At 46.7% G+C, this 25,650-nt stretch overlaps 1 protein-coding gene across 1 annotated transcript in view; it reads right to left on the bottom strand.

The window, feature by feature from the left end:
• The window catches only part of CSMD2 (CUB and Sushi multiple domains 2), a 689,877-nt gene that overhangs the window by 187,254 nt on the left and 476,973 nt on the right, over positions 1-25,650 (bottom strand). The window contains exons 22-25 of the mRNA XM_015467054.3: positions 22,499-22,668; positions 10,122-10,278; positions 8,130-8,321; positions 1,669-1,795 (exon numbers count right to left, since the gene is read on the bottom strand). Coding sequence (XP_015322540.1) covers positions 1,669-1,795; positions 8,130-8,321; positions 10,122-10,278; positions 22,499-22,668 — 646 coding nt within the window. The remainder of the gene's footprint in view (positions 1-1,668; positions 1,796-8,129; positions 8,322-10,121; positions 10,279-22,498; positions 22,669-25,650) is intronic.

Here is a 25,650-nt window from a genome sequence, read left to right as displayed (position 1 = left end):
ACGCCGGCCATTCCTTTGAGTGACAACAGTTCTCACGTCTGCCCAGAAAGCTCATCACTGATTTCTGGCGCTCTCTTTGCCAGACACTCCGCGATCTCTCCACTCTCCTTCCAGCCTCCTCCTAAACCTTAATACCTGGGAACTAACGCTGCATGTCCTGGGGATGCTCAGGTTATGGTATCATGGAGGAGATGCAAGCCCCAGTACTTAAGAAGTATCAGGATGTCTACAATTACCTTCGTGTGATTTGGCAAAAGCAAAAATGAGGATGGAAAGGAAAGAAAAAAGAGCAAATGTGGTGGAATATTCACAGCAGCTGAATCCAGGTGACAGGTATGGAGGTGCTCAGCATACTGTTCTTTCGACTTTTCTATTTTACATATTGTATGCTACACAACAAAAAGTGAGGAAACAGAAGAACCTGTTTCCATATTTCTTGAGGAGAGTGAGACTGGCTGGTGCAACTCCTTAATGAAGGTCCCCTGAACTTGTCCCTTCTTCTCCCCCATTGCCACTGGTGGGGTTCAGGCCTCCCCGCCCCAGTGACACTCTGGAGAGAGCCAGCCTCCTCCTCACTGGGCTCCCAGCCCCCATCTGTCCCCTCTTCCACAAGCTGCCAGAATGGGACCACGGATCACAGCACCCACGGACCTCCACACGTGGCCACGTGCAGCCCGCTCCACCAGCTTCATCCCCCTCTGCAGCCCACCCCTCCACCCAAGTCCTGGGTGATGCTCTGGCCATGTGGACCCGTGCCCAGCTCCTTGAGTCCACCCACCGTCCAGTCACCTCTTCTGCCTAGTAGGCCCTTCTGTCCTGCCAACCTTCCTCCTTGGCCATGGGACCACCTCCTCTCCACCCAACACGACTTACTCCAGTGTCACCATTTCCAGGACGGGACCATTTCCAGACTCTGGCCTCCTGTCCTGCTGTTCAATCCCCTGCCCCCTCCTTCCACCACCTCTCACCATGTACACACGCATCTCCTCTTTGGGACTCCAATACGCAATTCCTACTAGGCATGGATGTGGAAAGGATGCTATATTTGAGGGAATACGTACAAAGTGCTGCACAGCACGCTGGGCTTCTGTAACTATTCCCTCCACAGTCCTAGAGCACAAGCATTTTTGTCGCCATTTTACAGATGTGAAAACTCAGATTGAGAAAGGGAAGCGATGTGGGGTGATACTGGAGTAGTGGGCAGACTCTTACTACCATCATAGAACCATGGTTAAATATTTACTATGTTCCAAGCACTGTGCTGAGTACATGGCCTACAATGGCTAATTTAGGTTTTCTATCCCAGAAGCCAGTATTATAGCCCATATACCCCAGAAGGAAAGGAGGAGAGACTTACCCAACGTCCTGCAAATGGTAAAGGGCAGAGCTGGGATTCAAGCCTGTGCCCTCAGCTACTGTGTGGTCGCAGTGTCACCACGGCCAGTGCCTCGTGTGAACTTGGATTGCAGCCCTGTGATGCTCAGGCTGGCCTTTTCAGGTTTCCCACGGGCTCTGGCCTGAGCCTGGGGTCATAGCGATGACTGTTGATCACCAGGGCCTTCAGGTGAGGTGGGCAGGGCCAGCCACTGGCTGGCGGACTGGTAAGGACGCTGGTGGCGAATCCCCTGAACAGCTGGCAGTGGTCAGTTTGCCGGCTCTGACACTTACCCAATGGTGCAGCCGGCATCAGCCTCGATGGTCCAGACGCAGTTGAGGTTGTGCTCGTAGGGAGCTGGATACCCAGGGGACAGCACCTGCCCCGACACCTCTCCTCTCACTGTCCCTCCACACTCGGCTGAAAGAAATCCCAGAAGGGTGAGTTTCAGGGGGCGACCTGCGTGCACAGGGGCACCCCCCTGGCTCCTCCTGCCTGTGTGCAGGGTCCCTCTTGTTCATCCCAGCTGGCGGAGCACAGCATAGAGGAAGGCCCTGGATGAGACTTGTATCTGGGATCTACAAAAGACCCTACAAGTCAACAATGAAGAGACAAACTGCTTGGTTAAAAAATGGGCAAAGCCTTTGAACAGACATTTCTGCACAGAAAGTATACAAATGGCCTCTGAGCACATGAGAAGGTGTGTAACATCACAGTCATTGGGGAAATGCAAATCAAAACCACAATGAGGCCCCACCTCACAGTCTCTAGGAGGCTGTAACCAAAAAGACAGACTGACTAATGTGTAGGTGAGGATATGGAGACACTGGAACCCTCGGCTTCCAGTTTCCAGCTGGTGGGAGCACAAAACATTACAGCTGCTTTGGAAAACAGTTTCCTGTATACCTGCTCAAAATGTTAAACATAACTACCCAGGGGAAAGTGAAAGTGTTAGTTGCTCAGGCATGTCTGACTCTTTGTGACCCCATGGACTGTAGCCCGCCAGGCTCTTCTGCCCATGGAATTCTCCAGCAAGAATATTGGAGTGGGTTGCCATTTCCTTCCACAGGGTATCTTCCCGACTCAGGGATTGAACCTGGGTCTCCTGCAGTACAGGCAGATTCTTTACAATCTGAGCCACCAGGAAAGCCCCAAAGCTACCTAATGACCCCAGCAGTTCTGCTGTTGCATATACACCCAAGAGAAATGAAAATGTAAGTTCAAATGAGAATTTGTACACAAATGACCATAGGATCATCATTCATAAAATCCACCCCCTCCCAAAAGGGAAAAAACCCAAATGTCCATCAACTGATGAATGGATTAACAAATAAGGTATATCCATAAAACAGAATATTATGTGTTCATAAAAAATAAAGAGGTACTGCCACACAATACATCATGGATGAACGGAATGTTGAAAATATTAGCTAAGTTAAAGAAGGCAGGCACAAAAGGCCACATACTGTGTGTTTCTATTTATATAAAATATCTGGAACAGAAAAATTTACGGAGACAGAGAGTACGTTTGTGGTTGCCAAGGCCTGAAGAAGAGCAGGCAGCAGGGAGGGATTGTTAATGGGTTAGGGTTTCTTCTGGGGAGACAAGATATTCAGGAATTAGATTGTGGTGATGGCTGTACAACCCCATGAATATACTAAAAGGCAACTAAATGGGCCAACTCTATGGTATGTGAAGTCTATCTCATTAAAGTTATTTAAAAAAGGTCCCTGGGGGTTGGGCTGATGGCCCACTCTATGAGCAAACTCCTTGACGCTTCCTGGAGGATGTGTAGGAACTCAGTCCTGGTCATTGACAAGAACTGGTCATTGACAAGACATTGCATTCTTCCTCCCAGAGAACTTGTGGTCTAGAGGAGGAGATGGCCGCAGTGTATGCCTAGGGCACCGACCGAGCCACGTTCATGGCAAGTGGTAGCACAGAGGTGGAGGTGACCAGTTTCCTCGCGTGCAGGGTCGGGAGAGGTGGGGTGGGTGGGAAGAGTGGAATGGAGAGGCCCAGGAAGAGGACACTGCTGACAGGGAAGAGCACTGCAAACCTCCTGGGGCTGCGAAACAGCACGGCAGCTTGCGGGACAGCATATGGGATGGGGCGCGGTGGGGAGACGGGGCTGAGGAGCTGGGCGAGCATTCTACATGGAAGGGCGCTGCACACTCGGCTGTTGCCTATTTCCTGTGTTAGGAGAAGAACTGCAGTGCTTATGCCCGTGAGTAGAGTCATCACTTTTACACACTTGCCCATTAGAGAGGACATGCTGGGAGCAGTGTGCAGGACCACAGAGGGGTGGACCTGGAGGCGAGGGACCAGTGAAGAGGTCCATACTTGCCATCAGAGCAGCCCTCTGGGTCAGAAGCTGGTGATCCTCCTGGTCTTCTTCCTCCCCATCATCTAACCCACCTCTGAGCCCCTGGGCCTGAACCTCTGTGATTCTTTTCACACCTGACCTCCCGCCCCCATTGTTAAGAGTGGTGGCTCAGTCCCTTACCATCTCCAGGGGAACAGAGTCCCCAGCCCCCAGCAGTGCCACCAGAAGGGTCCTTGTAAAATACAGACTGGCCACACCCTTGCTTAGGTTAAACCCTCCTCCCCAGGGTGAAGTCCATATTGCTTAGGGGAGCCCATTAAGCCCCCAGAGGGCTCCCTTTGGCCTTTTCTGGACCTCTCCTGGCACCTCTTGGTCCAGTCAATTATGATGAACTCCACAAGCCCAGGCACTCTGGGCCTCTTCAGGCCTCTCCTTGGACTCACAGCCTGACAGCATCTTCCACATGAGACTCTCCCTGCCCCACATGGAGCTGACATTGTCCTCTCTGGTGTCTCCATTATAACATGATCAGGATCTTATCATACCCTATATATTGTCACCCTGCTTATTTAACTTGTTTGAGTACATCATATGAAGTGACAGGCTGGATGAGTCACAAGCTGGAATCAAGACTGCCGGGATAAATAACAGCAACCTCAGATATGCAGATGATACCACTCTAATGGCAGAAAGCAAAGAGGAACTAAAGAGCCTCTTGATAAAGGTGAAAGAGGAGAGTGCAAAAGCTGGCTTAAAACTTGACATTCGAGAAACTAAGATCATGGCATCAGGTCCCATCAGTTTATAGCAATAGATGGAGAAAAAGTGGAAACAGTGACAGATATTATTTTCTTGGGCCCCCAAATCACTGCAGATGGTGACTGCAGCCACAAAATGAAAAGATGCCTACTCCTTGGAAAGCTATGGCACACCTAGATAGCATATTAAAAAACAAAGACATCACTTTGGCCACCTGATGAGAAGAGCCCATTGCCTGGAAAAGACCCTGATGCTGGGAAAGATTGAGGGCAGGAGGAGAAGAGGGTGAGAGAGGATGAGAAGTTTGGATGGCATCACCAACTCAATAGACATGAGTTTGAGCAAACTTCAGGAGACGGTGAAAGACAGGGAAGCCTACTGTGCTGCAGTCTGTGGGGTCATAGATACAATCTAGCAACCGAACAACAACAATCTCCTTTACAAGACTATACACTCTCCGGCAGTAGGGATCTTGTATTACTTGTGTTTGTACATCAAGTGCCCAGCATGGTGTTTGGCACATTATGTGCTCAGGTGGTCAGTCATGTCTGACTCTTTTTGTGACCCCATGGACTGTAGCCCGCCAGGCTACATGGAATTTTCTAGGCAAGAATCCTGGAGTGGGTTGCCATTTCTTTTTCCAGGGGATCTTCCCAAACCAGGGATTGAATCAGTGTCTCCTGCATTGTCAGGTGGGTTCTTTCCCACTAGTGCCACCTGGGAAGCCCTTGGCACCTTACAGATAATTTAACAAGTGTTTGTTGGATGAATACATGGGAAGATAGAAGATCAAATGAATTACAGGAGCTTATTGCTTTCCTGGCAAATGACGTTGAAGGGTCTAAATCAAGGGAGCATGAGTCAAAATGAAGAGGTGACTTGCTACAAAGCTTCTTAGGAAAGATCTGACTAAGCAAGACCTTAGAAGAGGTAAGAGAAGATAGGGTCAGGGCCACAAATGGGAGACTGACCTTCATCTGTTGCTACAAAAGACCCATGAAACATCTCTTGGGCCCCATGGCTTGACACGAGCCCACTAAGGCAGGGCAGGGGAAGGGTCCTTCTGCAGTGAGCCTGCTCATGAGACTGGACCCTTTCTTTCAGCATCACTACCCTCGTGATGATGTTGGGATGGGTTGTGCCAACCCAACTGAGAGATGCAGGGCTGAACAAGGCTGGAACAGGGAGTAAGGTGTGGGTGGGAGGATGAGCTCAAAGGAAGCCTGTCCAGCTTCACAGGTAGCTCAAAAGGTGGCAGGACATTATCCATGTTCTGGGCTGGAGCTTCCTTCCATATTCTGGATGGAGCAGCCCCTCCTGCATCCCAGAGCCAAATGTTTGGAGGCAGTGGCACCAGCAGCATTTTCTCATGGACACAACTACCTCTTTTCTCAAGGGTCACTTTTATCTGGGGACTGCAAGGGGGCAGGGGCTGAGCCTGGGGCCAGCATGAAGCAGATTCACCAACAAGACCCCAAGACTCTCATCTTTCTGATCTTCTCTCTTATCTCCATCCTAGAGCCCCAGCTGCTTTGTTTGGGCTGTAGCATCCACCATGGACAAATAAAACATCTGGGTGTTGCAGCTGTAGCAGTCATTGCTGATAGGCCATGATCAAGTCTACCACAATATGACATATGTAAAAATATGCACACACAACTCCAAATGCACAGCCTCCCTCCCCTACGTGGTGCCTGAGGGAGTCTCAGTGGGGCAGCCTGCTGGAGTTTCAAAGTATAAGTATTTTTTCCAGCACTGCTTGAGCGGATCCTCTAAGTTCCATCTGACTGGCAGATTAGATATTCAGAAGAACTTTATAGGGGAGCCTTTCTGCAAAGCAAATGATTGTTTTGCAGTGTGAATCATCACCTCCTTCACATTTCATTTGCTCTGGCTTGCCTATGGCCCCAGACAGTTGTCTGTTTCTGCCTGTGTCTCCCTTGCTGGCCTGGGACCTGCTTTTCCCTGTATTCCCAGGGCCTGGCAGAGAGCCTGGCACATGAATGAAAGAAGGAGATAGAAACAGGGATGCAGGGAGAAAGGGACAAGGTGTGCCTGCACTTGAGCACAGAGAGAGGAAGACTCCAGAGGCCACTGTCCTGTCCATGGTCAGGTTTAAAATCCTTGCCTTGAGACCCTCTGTTGTGTAACAGTGTCAAGATCCTGTTAACACACAGTTGTCTGGATGGTGGTGGGGAGAGTATCACCCTTACCGCCTCCCCCCCATGCTGGTTCACACCTTCAGCTTCACACTGGCTCAGGCTGGAGTGTGCAACTCTTCTCCCCTCCCCTCTGGTGGGTGATGCTTACCCATCCTTTCAAGTCTCAATTAAAATATCACCTCCTAAGCACAACTTTCTCATATTCCCTCCACCCTCTGGCACCTACTCTTGTTACAGTGCTTATCTTGTATTATGATCTCTTTTGGGTCTATTCTCCTTGCCAGGGTGTGGGTTCTCCAAAGGCAGGAAGAATGCTTTATTCTTTCTTTTTTTCATTTCTCTGCTTCTGCACACACCCAAACATACACCTGCACCAGTTCTGCCACTTGGCATTCTTAGGTGCTTAAACGTCCTCCTGGTGGAGGTTTTGCTTTTATAAGATCAGCCAGAGCTGCACAGCCATGCTGAGGTTGTGGGCCATGGGACAGGGGATGGAATGAGGGAGAGGCCTGAGGATGCAGGACAAAGCAGCATGGTAGAGGACTCCTGCTCAGCAGGGAGGGTCATACACGCAGTGAGGCGGGTGGGCCAGACAGACAAAAGGATGAGCGTGAACTGTTCCCCACTTCTGCCTTGGACCAGGTTTCTCTTGTCCTGTGACACGTGGATGGAGCTTCCAGACAGCCTGTGTTGACATTCTGGAAGCACCACAGAGTTAAGAAGGTGCTAGTTCATCATCGTACTCTTAAGTGTGACATACATCTAGCTCATGATCTGAAACTTAAGGACAAGACAGATATTAATTCATCATCCTACTTTCTCTTTCTCAGCATGCCTCCAGAAAAGGGAGCATGAACCCCATTTTGTCTATGGGGAAACTGAGGCCCGGACTGAACTGGAGATTTATTTAGTCATGTTGTGGCAGGAACCCTTGGAACCAGGCAAAAAAGTCCCTCTTCCTTTTAATTGACTCTCCCACCTCTCTGTTGTCACCAGGATTATGACTCTGAGAGCATGACTTGGCCCTGGTCCCACTCGCTAAACGTGTGACGGTGGCGAACACCGCCTGGGTGACTGCTGTGCAGGTGTGATGAGGTTGAGAGTGAGGGTGTGGGTGGCAGAGATGCAGGGCCAGCGAGGACGCCCATGAATAGGAGGGTTCAGACAGCCCCAAGGCCCTGGAGAGTGGGGGCCAATGGGGGACCCTTAGTGAGCCCAGAGCTTGGAACTCCGCATTAGGGGACAACCAAAGTGGTAAAAAAAAAAAAAGAAAAGAAAAGAAACCCGCCTGCCAATGCAGGAGACATAAAAGATGTGAGTTTGATCCCTGGGTTGGGAAGATCCCCTGGAGGAGGGCATGGCAGCCCACTCCAGTATTCTTGCCTGGAGAATTCCCATGGACAGAGGAACCTGGCATGCTGCAGTCCATGGGGTCGCAAAGAGTCAGACACGAAGGAAGCGGCTGAGTACACACAAGGGGTCACCTGCAGAGCAAGAGGCCTCCTACCGACACAAGTGGGCAGCGGCCGGTCCCAGGCCCTGCGCTCCCCGCTCAGACACAGCAGCTCCTCACTGCCCCGCAGGCTGTACCCGGGGTCACAGCTGAAGGACACGGAGCTCCCAGCGAAATGGCCTCCATCATGAACCTTGTAGCCAAACTGGGGGGTTCCTGGGTCCTCACATTTGATGAGTTCAAAACCTGGGGAAAAGAGAAAAGAGTGAGCGTGATACGCCCGGCACAACCACATCCTGCAGCCCATCCCCCCATCCCAGAGCGTGCAGGTCCTTAAGAAAGCCACCAGCACGTGTCTCATGGAGCACTGCTTCGGGGCCACATGACTGTGCTCAGGTCAGGGTCTCTGTTTACAGAGTGTCCCCCCTTGCCTGTCACTGTACATAAACGACTTCACTTAATTCTTCCAGGACAGCTTTTAATAGTTTTCAGGTGTAGGGTCTGGATTTTCTGGGTGTTTTCGGTTTGTTTGTTTGAGCCTTAGCATTTTGCTAGCAGGAGCTGCTTTTCCCGTTTTGCTCACCAAGACATTCTGATAGGAAATATGGAAAAGTCACTTTGCATGCATGTTTCACAGCTCAGCTTCATCCTGCTGACGTATATACTCTATCAAATGAGCGTGGAGAAGGAGACCTCTGTGAGCTTACACAAAGCTCTTCAGGCACAGTGGTCATCTGGGTCAGCGCCTGTGTTTTATTCACAGGATTCCTTTAGGGACGAGGGACTATGCATTTCACAGCTGAGAATATTGACTGCGGAAGGTCACACAAATTGCTTCAAAGTCACCCAATCTCAGGTGACAGAAATGGAATTGGAAGGCAACTCTACTTAATCCTCTTCCATCGACATGCCTGCAGTAACAGGCACAGACCCCGTGTCCAGGCAAGAGGCATTTTGGGTAGACTAACTGTGTTTGTTTTTTTTTTAAACACTTTTATAGAGATACAACTTACATACCAAACACTTGTCCATCTACAGTGTACAATGCAGTGTCCTTTAGTCTATTCAGAGTTATGCAACTCTCAGCACAATTTACTTTTAGACACTTTCATCACCCCAAAAGGAAAATGAATTTTCCCCAACTACTTCATCCCCAGGCAACTAACAATTTTCCTTCTGTCTCTGTGGATTGGCCTATTCTAGACACTTCATATAAATGGATCATGCAATACATATGTCCACATGTACTGTGAGGGGCTTCTTTCGCTTAACATCACGTATTCAAGGTTCAACCATGTTGTAGTATGGATCAAAACTGGATCCTTTTCTGTGGCCAAATAATACCCCATGGTATGGATGGATATATCACATTGTACTTACCCACTCATCAGTTGATGGATACTCACTGGATTTTAAAATAGCCTATAAAAAGCACATTTCTTTGTAGCTACTGGGCAAGTAGAAGCTCAAATCAATGAACAAAATAGCTGTGAAGCCAAAGAATGGAGATACCACCCTAAGTATTCTGTAGCTGTGGACAAACCACGGGTGTTTTCTCTTTTTGCAATCTCAGGAATAAGGGAGGGAGTTACAGTCAGGAAAAGAGGGAAAGAGTCAACACTTGACTCTTCAGGGAGTGGTAAAAAAAGAACATAATTATCCATTGGTGCTTGCATTTTTTACATCTGACTGTAGCCGAACATTATTTTATAAATGTCATGATTAGGAAAGGCTATCTTTGGTTGATTTAATTAAAAGACTCAGTGCTTATTATTTTTAGTGAGTTAAGGGTGATGAGTGGGTAAAAGGTGCGCTCTAACTCTGAGTTCAGTTAATCATGGGTGTAACCATGGAGCTGTACGCCAAGTGGGAGCTTCTCCACATCATGGGCACAGGGTCTCAGGGGAAACAATCAGCTAAGTGTGCACCAGTCAGAAAAAATCAAACCCACTCATTGATGGGTGACGTCCCGGAGCCCAGCCTCCCAGTGTGCGGAACCAGGGAGAGCCCAATTTCATGGTCCATTCAGAAGTGAGAAAGACTTACTGGAAAAGTGCAGCTCAAAGCCCTTGCTGGTGTTCTCAGCATCAGTGATAAAATCAAGCCACAGACTGCTGGACGTGCTATTCAGTGTCACCCCCAGCAACTCGGTGCGGCTGAACACCCCGAGCAGACGGGCAGAGTTGTTATTGCCATCGTAGACCTGGACACAGGAGAGACCCCAACCCCATGTTATCAGCATGACCTTATCTGGAACAAGAGCTCCCTAACCCACAGCCCACATTCCCAGAGTTCAGCACAGATAACAACTGTTAGAGGGGCACTGAGCCCCCGGATGCAAGGAAGACAGCAGAGTGGAGTTGGCCACCATGTGGGTTATCAATCTGTCTCGCCTCCACTTGGTACCAGTTTTGTGCTCGGCCTATCTTGGTGTGAATCTGATCTCTAGGAACTGCTTGCTGTTCTAACCTTTCCAGGAGAGTTCTGGTCTTGTTCCCCCAACCCCCATATGGCACCAGCTTACTCTTCAGCAGCTTGGGGACGCCAGGTTGGGGCAGCCTGACTACCCAAGCCATCTGTTTCTGCAGACCCATTGGCTGCAAGTAGAGACATTACTTTGCCAACAAAGGTCCATTTAGTCAAGGCTATGGTTTTTCCAGTGGTCATGCATGGATGTGAGAGTTGGACTGTGAAGAAAGCTGAGCGCCAAAGAATTGATGCTTTTGAACTGTGGTGTTGGAGAAGACTCTTGAGAGTCCCTTGGACTGCAAGGAGATCCAACCAGTCCATTCTAAAGGAGATCAGTCCTGAGTGTTCATTGGAAGGACTGATGCTAAAGCTGAAACTCCAGTACTTTGGCCACATTATGCGAAGAGTTGACTCATTGGAAAAGATTCTGATGCTGGGAGGGATTGGGGGCAGGAGGAGAAGGGGATGACAGAGGATGAGATGGCTGGATGGCAGCACCGACTCGATGGACATAAGTTTGAGTAGGCTCCAGGAGTTGGTGATGGACAGGGAGGCCTGGCGTGCTGCGATTCATGGGGTTGCAAAGAGTTGGACATGACTGAGCGACTGAACTGAAAACTGAGGCTGAAAGCATTTGGCATTTCTGCACTGCAAGATACCCTATCCTGTCCTTCCATGATCTGAGACACCCAGGAGATGAGATAGTTGTCCTCCTCCCTAATCCCACCTTGGTAGCTCAGTGGTAAAGAATCTGCCTGCCAATGCAGGAGACATAAGAGATGGGAGTTCGATCCCTGGGTTGGGAAGATCTCCTGGCGTAGGAAATGGCAACCCACTCCAGTAGTATTCTTACCTGAAAAATCCCATGGACAGAGGAGCCTGGTGGGCTACAGTCCCTGGGGCATCAAAGTCAGACGCAGTTGAGCACACATGCACACTACCCCCACCCAACTGTGGCAGTGGCCTCGGTCTCACACTCTGCAGGTCCAGGGCCCTGGGATCCAGCAGGATGAAGTTAAAATGTCCAGGGTGTCAGATGTCACATATCTTCCCATTCCCCAAGCTCAGCCTCTGCCCCTTCCCTCCTAAAATGAGGGCTCCAGCCAGGGCCTGCTAGGCTAGCCAGGGGTGGAATCATGCAGGCATCTGGCTTCCCTGACTCCCATCTGTCCCCTGAACTTCTGAGCACCGGCAAAGACAACAATCATCAGAATAATGAACTGGCTCCCCAGGTTCCAAGGTTGCTGCTCCTTTCCAGATAATTGTGCAAATAACAACAGAAGTTGTGATTGAGCGAGGGACCCCCTGGTGCTTTGGTAAATATCAAAGATGGGATCTATGGGTGGGTGATGAATATTTGTGCATGGCACAGGATGTGGTGCCAGCTGCCAGCAAATTGGAACGATATTTCCATCCTACTATTTATGAAGCAAAGCTTTCTAAAAGAAGTCATCCTTCAAGCTAACAGTGCTGTATATTACAGAGATTTGTTCAGGCCCCTGGGAGCCTCAAAAGTCTGTTTCCAGATCCTGTATGCAATTGTTTTATGTCATGGATAGACTGGGAGAATTCCAGAGCACCGACAGATATAGAGATGACACCCATTCAAAGAGTTTCACTCACTGTTACATCCAGACTGCTATAAAAATATTTTTACCCATTAACACATATATTTCCTAATTGACTGATCAAGGGATTAGTCATCAACATTTGTCAGCATCACAATCAGAGAGACAACTAGTCACCATATGTTTCTTAATGGAAGACACCAATAACTATGGGGTCATTTTGTCAAAAGAAAAATTAAACCTGGCTAAGATCAAGCCACTGTATCGAATTTCCAAGTTATAGGAAATATGGAGGACAGGGGAACACATGAAATGAATAAATTACAAATAAACAAACAAGTCACAGATAAATAACAAGTAAATTATTCCCAGGTGGCTCAGTGGTAAAGAGTCTGCCTGCCAATGCAGGAGATGTGGGTTTGAGCTTCCTGGGTCAGGAAGATCCCCTGGAGTAGGAAATGGCAACCCACTCCAGTATTCTTGCCTGGGAAATCCCATGGACAGAGGAGCCTGGCGGGATACAGTCCATGGGGTCACAAAAGAGCTGGACATAACTTAGTGACTGAACAACGACAACAAAACGAGAAGAGATGGAGGTAGAAACCTAAGCACAAAAAAATACTTGAGGCAACTCATCTAGTGTGTAGATTTTATTTGGATCCTGATTCAAATAAAGTGCAAAATTCAAAACTATTGATAATATGATAATATTTAAAAAATGTAAATATAATTATGAATTATATTTAAAAATATAATTGTTGGCATATCATTGTCCAGAATATGAGGAAAATGCCCTGGTACGTAAGAAGCACCTAATAAATGTATGAAAGAAGTGAAAGTGTTAGTCACTCCGTTTAGTTCAGTTCAGTAGCTCAGTCGTGTCCAACTCTTTGCGAGCCCATCAACCGCAGCACGCCAGGCCTCCCTGTCCATCACCAACTCCTGGACTTCACCCAAACCCATATCCATAGAGTTGGTGATGCCATCCAACCATCTCATCCTCTGTCATCCCCTTCTCCTCCTGCCCTCAATCTTTCCCAGCATCAGGGTCTTTTCAAGTGAGTCAGCTCTTCGCATCAGGTGGCCAAAGTACTGGAGTGTCAGCTTCAACATCAGTCCTTCCAATGTCACTCAGTTGTGTCCAACTCTTTGTGACTCCATGGACTGTAGCCAGCCAGGCTCCTCTGTTCATGGGATTTCCCAGGGAAGAATACTGGAGTGGGCTGCCATTTAAAATAAATAATACAATAGCTTCTTTTAGTAATTTTGCCTTTAAATCCACCTGGAATTTTGGCATATGGTAAAAGATAAGATGGGCTTCCCAGGTGGCACTAGTGGTAAAGAATCTGTCTGCCAGTGCAGGAGACCTAAGAGACACGGTTTGATCCCTGGATCAGGAAGATCCCCTGGAGAATGGCATGGCGACCCATTCCATTATTCTTGCTAGAGAATCCCATGGACAGAGGAGCCTGGTGGGCTATAGTCCACAGGGTCACAAAGAGTTGGACACAACTAAAGCGACTTAGCATGCACAAAAGATAAGATACATTTTCTTCCTTGTGGATTAGCCATTTTTAACCAATTAACTCTGTAAATATTCCACCCATTATCAACTTTGCTGCTACTGCTAGCTGCTGCTAAGTTGTTCAGTCGTGTCCGACTCTGTGCGACCCCATAGACAGCAGCCCACCAGGCTCCCCCATCCCTGGGATTCTCCAGGCAAGAACACTGGAGTGGGGTGCCATTTCCTTCTCCAATGAGTGAAAGTGAAAAGTGAAAGTGAAGTCGCTCAGTCATGTCCGGCTCTTCATGACCCCATGGACTGCAGCCCACCAGCCTCTTCCATCCATGGGATTTTCCAGGCAAGAGTACTGGAGTGGGGTGCCATCGCCTTCTCCGATTATCAACTTTAAAGCCACCTTTATTACATATATAGTTCAACCATTTTTGGGGTCAACTTTCTATGCTACCACAGTTATTTTTTTGTCTATTCCTGCACATGAGCTGGACTTCTGAGGTGGTGCTAGTGGTAAAGAACCTACTTGCTAATGCAGGAGACATAGAGATACACATTCAATCCCTGGGTCAGGAAAATCCCCTGCATGAGGGTCTGGCAAGCCATTCTAGTATTCTTGCCTGGAGAATCCCATGGACAGAGGAGCCTGTCAGGCTACAGCCCAGTCAGACAGGACTCAAGCGACTTAACACGCTTGTACATGAGCTATACTGTTTTAATTATGGTAGCTTTGTAATATATTTAATATTTAGTAGGGCAAGTTCCCTCTCATTTGTCTTCTTTTAACTTAAGAAATTCTTCTCTCATATTTATTCTTTTAGATAAACTCAAGAATTTTCTCAAATTAAGAAAAACAACAACTCTCCATACTCCCCTCAAAGACCCAAAATAATTTCTATAATTCTCACTGATTAACATTAAATATATGGATTGACAACAGAGAAAACATATATCTACATGATATTAAGTCTTCCTATGTGTATATATGACATCTGATTCCATTTAATAAAGTTGTCTTTTATATCTCCCAGTAAAAGTCTGTACTTATTCCTGGGCATTTTAATATTTTTTATTGATTTTGGCATTTGGGTCTTTGTATGCATTTATTTCCTAACAGAATATTGCTTGTCCATAAGAAAATGGCTGTGATGGTCCAGTTCATCATTATATATAGGTGATGGATTTATCCCTGACAAATCTGAGAGAATCTGCACACAGCCAGTACATCTAACCTTCTTTTTTCTCTATTAGATGCTTCCAGTTTTTTCAGCTTTATTGAGGTGTAATTGACAAATAAACTTGATTTTTAATGTGCATGAAGCCACTACATCTAATAAGACAGGTCAGCAAGATGGCTGCCTTCAAAATGAATATGTTAAGTGGATCGTGTTTAACACACAGTTACAATGTTACATTCCTATGAACACTGCCCCTGCGTATCTGTTTACACAGTATTCAAGTTTCTCTAGGGCATACATGTAGAACTAGAATGGAGAAGCAGGTCACACAGGGAAGGTACATCTTCAACTTTGTCAGACATTGTCAGTTTGCTCTTCGAAGAGTAAACCAATTTAATCTCTCTACCAGCACCACAGACTGGTTCCAAATAGGAAAAGGAGTATGTCAAGGCTGTATATTGTCACCCTGGTTATTTAACTTATATGCAGAGTACATCATGAGAAATGCTGGACTGGAAGAAACACAAGCTGGAATCAAGATTGCCGGGAGAAATATCAATAACCTCAGATATGCAGATGACACCACCCTTATGGCAGAAAGTGAAGAGGAACTAAAAAGCCTCTTGATGAAAGTGAAAGTGGAGAGTGAAAAAGTTGGCTTAAAGCTCAACATTCAGAAAACGAAGATCATGGCATCAGGTCCCATCACTTCATGGGAAATAGATGGAGAAACAGTGGAAACAGTGTCAGACTTTATTTTTTGGGGCTCCCAAATCACTGCAGATGGTGACTGCAGCCATGAAATTAAAAGACGCTTACTCCTTGGAAGGAAAGTTATGACCAACCTAGATAGCATATTCAAAAGCAGAGACATTACTTTGCCAACAAAGGTCCCTTTGGTTAAGGCTATGGTTTTTCCTGTGGTCATGTATGGATGTAAGAGTTGGACTGTGAAGAAGGCGGAGTGCCAAAGAATTGATGCTTTTGCACTGTGGTGTTGGAGAAGACTCTTGAGAGTCCCTTGGACTGCAAGGAGATCCAACTAGTCCATTCTGAAGGAGATCAGCCCTGGGATTTCTTTGGAGGGAATGATGCTGAAGCTGAAACTCCAGTACTTTGGCCACCTCATGCGAAGAGCTGACTCATTGGAAAAGACTCTGATGGTGGGAGGGATTGGGGGCAGGAGGAGAAGGGGACGACAGAGGATGAGATGGCTGGATGGCATCACTGACTCGATGGACTTGAGTCTGAGTGAACTCTGGGAGTTTGTGATGGATGGACAGGGAGGCCTGGCATGCTGCGATTCATGGGGTTGCAAAGAGTCGGACACGACTGAGCGACTGAACTGAACTGAACTGAACCAGCAACATATGGCAGCTTTCATTCCTTTATATCTTAGCCAACACTTGCTATTTTCAGGAACTCTAAAATTTTCCAATATGATGAGTGTGAAATGGTTTCTTATTTTAATTTTTATGTCCCTGATTATCACCAAAGTGGAACATCTTTTTGTATGTTTATCAATTCTACTCTCCTCTTCTGTGAATTGCCTGTTCATAGATGTTATTCAGCCCTGAATATGAAACCTCTCTGCATTTATTTTAGTTTTATGTCCTTCAGAATAGAGTTTTATAATTTTCTCAGTAAATATAATACACATTTTTGTTAGGCTTATTCCTAGGTGTCTTACAAGTTTTTGTTTCTATAGGAGAACTCTTCCTTATTATGTAATAAGAACTTCCTTCCTTATGTAATAAGAACTCTCTCTTATTACATGTTTGAATTGGCTGTAGAAACATCAGTGGCTTTGCTAAATTGTCTTATTGGTTCTGATAAGTTATTGGTCGGTTGTTTTGTATTTCCCAAATAAGAGACAATTAGGATCAGATCAGATCAGTCGCTCAGTCGTGTCTGACTCTTTGCGACCCCATGAATCGCAGCACGCCAGGCCTCCCTGTCCATCACCAACTCCCGGAGTTCACTGAGACTCACGTCCATCGAGTCAGTGATGCCATCCAGCCATCTCATCCTCTGTCGTCCCCTTCTCCTCTTGCTCCCAATCCCTCCCAGCATCAGAGTCTTTTCCAATTATATTCCCTTCTAATTGTTACAGTTTATTTGTTCTTTTCTTTGTATAATTGTAGTGGCTTGGAAGTGAATACTATTGATGGTAGCAGAACAACTGATCTTGTTCCTGACTTTACTGGTAATCCTTAGAAAGTTTTGTCATTAAGTATAATGTTTGCTACAGGTGTTGGTAGAAATTTTTTTTTATCTAGTTGGGAAAGTTCTATCCGTAGCTTTATGACATATTTTTGAAAATCATGAATGAGTACTGACTTTCATCACATGTTTTGGGATATGTTGGCAGGATCTTATATTTTTCTCTCCTAATGTGTTTATCAGAGAAGGCAATGGCACCCCATTCCAATACTCTTGCCTGGAAAATCCCATGGATGGAGGAGCCTGGTGGGCTGCAGTCCATGAGGTCGCTAAGAGTTGGACACGACTGAGCGACTTCACTTTCACTTTTCACTTTCATGCATTGGAGAAGGAAATGACACCCCAGTCCAGTATTCTTGCCTGGAGAGTCCCAGGGACGGGGGAGCCTGGTGGGCTACTGTCTATGGGGTCACACAGAGTTGGACACGACTGAGGCGACTCAGCAGCAGCAGCAGCAGCAGCAGTCTGTTTATGGGCTTCCCGGGTGGTGCCAGTGGTCAAGAACCCGCCTGCCAACTTGGGAGACATAAGAGATGCACGCTTGTTCTCTGGTGCTGGGAAGATTCTCTGGAGGAGGGCTGGCAACTCACTCCAATGTTCTTGCCTGGAGAATCCCATTGACAGAGGAGCCTGGTAGGGTATAGTCCATAGGGTTGCAAAGAGCTGGACACAACTGAAGCAACTTAGCATGCAAATCTGTTACTAGAATAAAATTGCTGATATTTGACAGCCCTTGACCTACTAAAAAGGTAATTTCACATGGGTTGCCTAGTAAATAAAATTAGGAACTATTCTAATATTGACACATTCTTATATTCCTGGAATCCATCCCATTTGGTCATTTTTGTTTTAATGTGCAGCTAGATTCAACATGATATTCTGTTAGGACTCCTGGTCTATGATCATAAGTGAAACTGGCCTAATACTTTATACTGTCCTTATTCAGTTTGATATAAGGTATTTTTACTTGTCCCATTTAAATGTGTGGGGAGATGAGTGCTAATTTTTCTCTTTCTGACACAGTTTGATTATTGTAGGGGTTAATCGTTCCATGAAGTTTTATGAGTTTATCTGTAAGACAGTCTAGGCCTGTGCAGTTTGAGAGAGAATTCCCATGTTTTAAATGGCTATTGGTTTATTCCAATTAGTATTTTTTCCTGATATCAGTACTTTTTATCTATAAAATTTTTCCATCTCATTGAAGCTTTCATAATTTTGGCTTATGCTTTCCCTAAACATTTTCTAATTGTTTTCATAATCTGTATCTTATCTATGACTATGTTTCTTTTTCATTATTAAAATTATATATTTGTGGCTTCTTTATTCCTTGACCAGTCCTGCATATTCTGTCTAGAATTCTGTCTATTCTATTCTGTTATTTATTTTTTTCCTTTTTTCAGTCATTTTTCCTTTTATCTTTAAACGTATCTTTCTCCTACTTCCTTTGGATTCATTCTATTATTCAAGCTACCTAAATCCTTATTTATTTTTAATCTAGATGATATGCCAGAGAGTAACAGAGGTATATTAAATCTTCTACAATGACTGTGACTTTATTAAAATTTTTTACATTTCTAGCAATTTTTAATTTATTCATGCTATGTTATTTGGCACATAAAGTTTTACTGTGGATTGATTGTACATTTTATTAGTATAAAAGAGCTCTCTTTTTCATTTCATTATGAGATGAAAGAAGAATTTTCAAATTTATCTTATAATAAAGTGATTTCATTTTTCTGTGGTTTACCATCTTCTGCTCATTGCCTCCATTCCATTTTTAATTGGGTGATCATGTTTTTCATCTCTGTTCAATCTTTCCTCATCTCAGATTGCTCTGTTTTCATTATTGCTTATTTTTGTGTCATAAATATAATATCCTCTCAAATCCTGCTAAGAATACAAATTAGAAGCTTTTAAAGTATTTTTTTTTTCCTTTGTTGCTTACAGAGGGGGCAATTAAGTCTGACTCCTCAGACAGGTCCTGTCTTCTGATCTACTAAATATTTGTACATATCCAGTTCATTTTCCTGTTAGCAAATCACGACAGATAGAGAAGAATGGACAGTGGAAAGACTCAGTCATCTCTAAGGTGGGGAAGAAGAATTAAGCCAGAAGAGGCCACAACATAGTAGGAGCCTCTCCTGGTGCTAAAGTGAGTGTGTGTGAAGGAGTGTGCATGCGTGTGTGTGTGTGTGTGTGTGCGCGTGTGATTGTGGCCGCCTCTTCTCTAATAAGCCTGCCCACTCTTGTTAGGTGCCAGCCAAGGCATTGCTCTGCTTTATCCTGCTTGCCAGTGACAGCCAAATAAAATTCAGAATGTTGTGCTGTGAGGGAGCTTAGCTCTGGGAGGTCTCTCTGACCAAGCGCAGTTTCCAGAAGCACTAGTGGGATTGAGACCTGGCTCCTGCCAACAGTCCCATGTCCTTGGCTCCAGGCCCTGCTGCTCTGTGTGGCCTCAGATGCATGTGTCCTTGAGGTTTCTAGCACTTAATCCACAGGAAAAACTTCACTTACGTGAAATACAATTTGATCAGAACCTTTCTCAATCTGGACCCTCTTTGTGGGGTATTCCATTTGGCAGAATTTTCTTTAAGTTGTATGTGAAAGGCACCCTTACCTAATTCCCCCTGCTTTCATGTCCCTTTAGTCATTTTCATGGGAACCTACATGTAGAGGACATAGTTATATACATGGGCTTCGTGTGCCATCTTGAACTGAGAGTTGTCTTTTCACACTATGGCACTGAGAGGCCCTTCCTGTTTTGCGGATATCAGAGGTCAAGATTTTGGTGGGAACCTATATAGGATAAATCAGGTAGTTCTGGGAGACAAGCTGGAGTATGTGCAGGGTGAGGTCTAAGAAATATTCAGTTATTAAAGGTAAGGAAAAGACCAGGAGAGGGGAGGGTCACAAGAGCCAGAAAACAGTCATTTCATAGGTTAGAAACACGAGAGCGTATGACAGGTTTGGAGAGTTGATCAGACGCATGTGTTTGGGAGATGATGGGTCTCCTTGGGCAGGAAGGAGTCCAGGTACATGTTGGGGCTTCTTGGGAGGGTCAGGTGTGTCCTCGGGATGGGAAGTATGCCGATGTTCTGGGAGATTACACAGGGCAAGGGCAGGATGCTTCTGGGGGTGACTTGAGGTGCTGCTTCCTTTGGGTCAAGGGAGATGAGAGCGATACGGGTAAGCGGCCCTGCCGACGCAGCTGAGGGCGGCTGCAGGGGGAGGCTGCCACCAGGTGTTCCCTTTTGTTCCCGAACCGCTGTGTCCCAGGCTCTCCTTGGGAGGGCGAGGGCTCTGAGGTGAAGAGTTAGAACGGGAGACCACACGACCTCCCGGGGCCCTGCCCTCTGCCTTCCCCAGACCCCCTTCTCTGTGGAAGCTCTGGTGGATACAGGATCATGTGAATAGGTCAGAGCCACAGCCCAGTCTCCTAGGAGGACCCTACAGAGGCCTAGAAATGGGGGAAGAGGCTCTTCAGCAACAAGGTCAAGTCCAGTATTAGAAGGCTGGTGGCAGGGTCCCTGGACAGGAGGCTGCAGAGATCAAATCTGAAGTCTTGGGAAGATCTCTGCAAGAAGCACAGAAAATCAGCCCTTCTCTCCATAGCCCCGAAGAACCTTCTGAGGTCCTGACGCCTGCCTGAGCCCTCCCTGACCTCTGACCTGGGGATAATGCCCCAGGTTCCTCCCTTTTGAATCTGAGTGCGTTCAAATGTCTCCCTGTGGTCTATTAAGCCACACCACTTGACCCTCAGGCAGAACCCGGACAGTGCAGTGGGGTATGCACGCCTGCTGACCATGTCTTAAGTGCGCCTCTGAGTCCAGACCCTGGAGAGGATGCTCGGGCCCTGGTCACGCTCCACATTACCTCCACCCACAGAGGAAGGGACCCCTCTGCTGATCCTGGCAGGCCACATGCACAAACCTGCTGCTCACTTTCCCCTCAAAACCTGAAAATTACGTTATGCCTCAAAAATGCCTTCTTTTCCTCCCGGTGAACAACAGCTTTTCTCTAAGATGTTCTCCGTATTGTCCAGCTTTCATCAATTCTGTCTGGACTGCTAGAGCGAGGAAGTCACCTGACCTTGCTGTCCCTGGGTGTGTCCTCTGAGGCTCTGCTGTAGGTGATGAAGAAATGAACGGAGAGCACTGAGATCAGGGCGTGCCTGAAGACACCGCCCTTGGGAAGTACAGGGCCTGGGTATCGCTCACTTATGGGGAGAGGCACACTGCTTCTCTGTGTCTGGGGAGCTCAGAGGTTGAAGAGCAGAGCTGAAGGGACTAATGATAGGGCCCCACTCCCTCCTGGGCCACTACCATATTCTGTTCTATTTCAGGCGTATCTGGTCCCAGCTGGTCATCGCATAGTATGGCCTCTTGGGTTTAAGAATAATTAGGTTAAGACTGAGAGAAACCTTCTGAACACACAGACACACACACACAAACACATGCCCCAGATGGGAGGGTCAAGAGTATCATCTCTATATACAAAGCACAGTATACTCATTATATCTAGAGAGAGTCCTAAGGGGTGGGGATTGCTTAATGGTTTCTCTCTGGATTTTCTAGAGCCATGACCTTTGGTTGTTGCTAATGTCTTGACTTCTCTAGTTACAGGGAATAAAACTATTCTAGAATATGCAAAAAAACAAAAGTTCTTAGCCTAGGATGAAAATGAACCTACTCCATGTGAGATTTTCCTTATAGTCCCTTTTAATAAGGCAGCTCTTTGATAAATTCTCCAGAGTCAAGGCTTTGGTTACACACATACACATCACGTATTACTGGAGGTACACAGTTAACCACACACACAGAAGGAAACAGAAGTCATATATGTGTTCAGTGTCTTAACAAGGCGCCCTCTATAAGCCTCTCTTTAGTCCAAGTCCTTTCACCTCTTTCTCTTACGGAGACCCTGAATTCACCTTCTTTAACCCCACTGCCACCTGTAGACTGCCACCATGGTGCACGAAGCTGCTGAACAGCCAAACCATTTACTGAAACACAAACTCAAAACATACACAGATGCACCCACGCAAAACACAAATATGCATAGACACAGATCCCCCAAACCAAGTACACACACAGACACAGATGCACGCACATCGACAAATGTACATATAAACAGACCGTATCCACACGTATTTATGATTTCTTCCTTATCCAGGTTGATGGTCAGAGTTCATAATGGAAAACCTGATCCACTGACTTGCTACCCCAAATCCATCACATACATATTTGAGAGCAGTTGGCTCCTAAGCAAACTCTAAATCCACGTTCTTTAGAATACATGCATCTACCCTTCTCTCTTAGGTTCTCACTTCTCCCGGATGAGTGAGGACAATATCTTGGGACTCAAAGGGGAAGAAGAGAAGCTAAGTCCTTCGCCCAGAGATAAATGGGCATGGCGACCACACTTCTGCAGCTTGTGACGAGTGTACACTGTGACATCTCTCAGTGTTACCTTGAGGACATCGCCTTCAGAGAGTTCAAACGCCTTGGCTTTGAGCTGAATTCCCTTCCCTGGCTGGGTCTGGATGGAGTAGATGCACTCGTGGTTGTTATTGTAGTTCACAGGAAAGTTGGGGGACAGCAGAGTACCCTGAGTGCCCGTGACCGAATTCCCACACTCAGCTGGAAACAGAATCACAATAATAACAGGTTAATGCCAGCCAGCTACATCCGGGATGCAACACACAGCACTGGAGAACCCCAGAAGACGACGAGCAGCTCGCCTCTCTACCTGCCGACACGCCTGCTCACCTGCCCATTTGTCTGCCTATCTATAGGACTGCTGATCAAAGTTTTTTTTTTTTTTTTTTTAACACCAGACTACCTGCAGTTCTGCTTCGTCCCTTTACTTCTCTCCTTCAGTTTGTCTTTCTTCTTCAGGGACAGAAACGAACCCACCAGTCACCCTCCACTTTTAAAGTGTCATGAAGCAGCTTCTCTCCCATCTGCCCATATAGTATCATAGCAACAAAAATGACCAAGGAGGACATCAGCAGAAGCTGGGGGCCACTAAGTGAGGAGGGAGGCAGCCTTTCCGTATCAAAGGATAGCAACCAAGAGGGGACACATTTGAATAATAATCACTAGCATCTCCCAAGCTTTACAAAAACGTTTCAGCCATTAATCACAACCTGATTATCATCCCTGTTTTGAAGATAAAGACTCTGGTACTTAGCACTTTAGATTGTCTGTCAATTCAAGAAGAGGAGGGGGCTGACAACTCAACCCTCTTGATCCTAGAATTTAGGGCCTCTGAGGCTCTGGAGAAAGGTTTGGCACAGACCCATGGAAACCCTGTTTCGTGCAACAGCTAATGAATTCACACTTTCCTCTCAAAATCTGTTTCTTCCTCCAGAATTAGTCATTCTTTCCCCATTGTTCCCATACCTTTATTTTTAGTACTTGACTTGTTTGTTAACATTTCTCTCTCCTCCACTTCACTGTGGATGCTTTCGGACTTGGTCATATTTCTGCACCCTCAGCACCCACCCGTTCACTCGGTGCCTGGGCAGGACAGGCAGCAGTGATGAAAGGGGAGGTGTCGCAGGGCAGGCCGCGTGCTGAAAGACTCTGCAGTTGGCTCCCTAGGGGCTTCAATAATTAGGAAGCCGCTTCCTAGGCTTCCCTGTGGCAGAGCATCTACCAGATTGCACCCTAATAGCTTGTTACTTGCCTGTACCCCCTACCCAAACTGTGAGTTACTTGAAGGTCAGGGTCATGCTTAATGAATCCATGAATTTACAAGGCTTGACCCAGATTGTCTGTAAAATAAATATTTGCCAAATGAATGAATGAATAAACATGGAGGACGCTGACCTCAGAGGATGGACAGCTCTAAAAATAATTAGATTCTGGAAGGATATAAATACACATCCAGATGGCAGGCCCATTATTTGTCTGGACATACGGGGAGTCTGGAGCAAGGGTTGAATCTCTGAAGTTGACGGTAGCAAGTCTGCTTTCTCCAAACTGCTCCTCAGCGTCCCTGTTCTAGGCACGGCTATTGGCTAGAAGGGCCCTGAAGTCAACCAAGGGGCTGCTGACCACACCTTCAACTCCGCTTGTCTAAGCCTGGAGTGTCCTAGGCCACAGCAGTGTGGAGGCAGCATGTGATGCAAGAAAACTCAGAGTGGAGCCTCTTGTGGGCTTAGCTGTACCTCTGTGTGTTCTCTTGTCCCCAGCGCTGCTCCTTAGACCCTTAAAGATAGGGATCATGTTCCACCCACCAGTCCCTTCTTTTTCATCCAGCCCTACTCCCTGGGTTCTTTTCATTTCAGGACCAGCTTCAGCTTCCTAAGACTTTACCTTAACCATTACTGTGGACCGTGTGTTTGTGTCTCCCTGACAAATTCCTATGCTGAAGCCCAGATCCCCAGATACGATGAGCTGAGAGCCCTCAGGGTGGGGTCAGCACCCTTAACAGCAGAGGAACTGAGCAGAGCCCAGGCTGTGGGACAACACAGCAAGAAGGCCGCTGTCTGGCAGCCAAGGGGAGGGCCTCCACCTCACACTGAACCTGCTGGCACCCTCATCTGGGACTTGCTAGCTTCCGGATCTGGGAGAAAGAAATGTGCATCGTTGAGGCCACCCACATGCTGCTATTATCTTACAGCAGCTCAAAATGAATAAGACAGCCATCATTTGTCTTGGAGGAGAAATCTCACTTTGCAGGACTTTCAACTCAGCCTGTTTGCAAAGTGTTCAAACATGCGTAATGCATGTCTTGGGCTGGGGCATAAAACTAAAGCAGGGTGGTAGACAGGAACCCTGGGGGCCGCTGATAGTTTAGGTGGATATTATTTCTAAAGTGTGGATATATTTTGGGTGCCCTCCGATGAAGGTGGGTATTTGGGCAGGGTGTGCTGAAGGATGTGCATGTTTAGACATGTATTATCCCTCAGTCCCATCACGTGGCCAGCCCTCTGAAGCAGCTCTCCATCATCTCTGGGGTCACACGGTATTCCCTTCTGTCTAGGGAATGGCATGTGGTGCAGTGGGATGAGCACAGACTTTAGACACAGACAGACCAGTTATATCAACTCTCTGAACCACTGTCTCTTCATCTGCCTCCAGCTGGACAATAACAGCATCCACACAAAGCTAGAGAGGATTCAGCTATGAAATTTTATGACGAAAAGGGTGACTATATGGGCTTCCCAGATGGTGCTAGTGGTAAAGAACCTGCCTGTCAATGCAGAAGACATAAGAGATGAGGGTTCGATCCCTGGGTTGGGAAGATCCCCTGAAGGAGGGCATGGCAATCCACTCCAGTATTCTTGCCTGGAGAATCTCATGGACAGAGGACCCTGGCGGGCTATGATTCATAGGGTCACAAAGAGTGGGACACAACTGAAGTGACTTAGCAGCAGCAGCAGATGAGTATATCGGAAGTGGTTTGCACCTGGCTGCAAATGTAACTGCAGCCACGAAATTAGAAGACGAAAGCACTCCTTGGAAGGAAAGCTATAACAAACCTAGACCATGTATTGAAAAGCAGAGATGTTACTTTGCCAACAAAGGTCCTCATAGTCAAAGCTATGGTTTTTCCAATAGTCATGTATGGATGTGAGAGCTGGACCATAAAGAAGCCTGAACACCAAAGAA

The sequence above is a fragment of the Bos taurus genome, chromosome 3, assembly GCF_002263795.3.
Source record: "Bos taurus isolate L1 Dominette 01449 registration number 42190680 breed Hereford chromosome 3, ARS-UCD2.0, whole genome shotgun sequence".
NCBI classification, from domain to species: Eukaryota; Metazoa; Chordata; class Mammalia; order Artiodactyla; family Bovidae; genus Bos; species Bos taurus.
The sequence above is the reverse complement of the archived record's forward strand: the minus strand, read 5'-3'. Positions and strand labels throughout refer to the sequence as shown.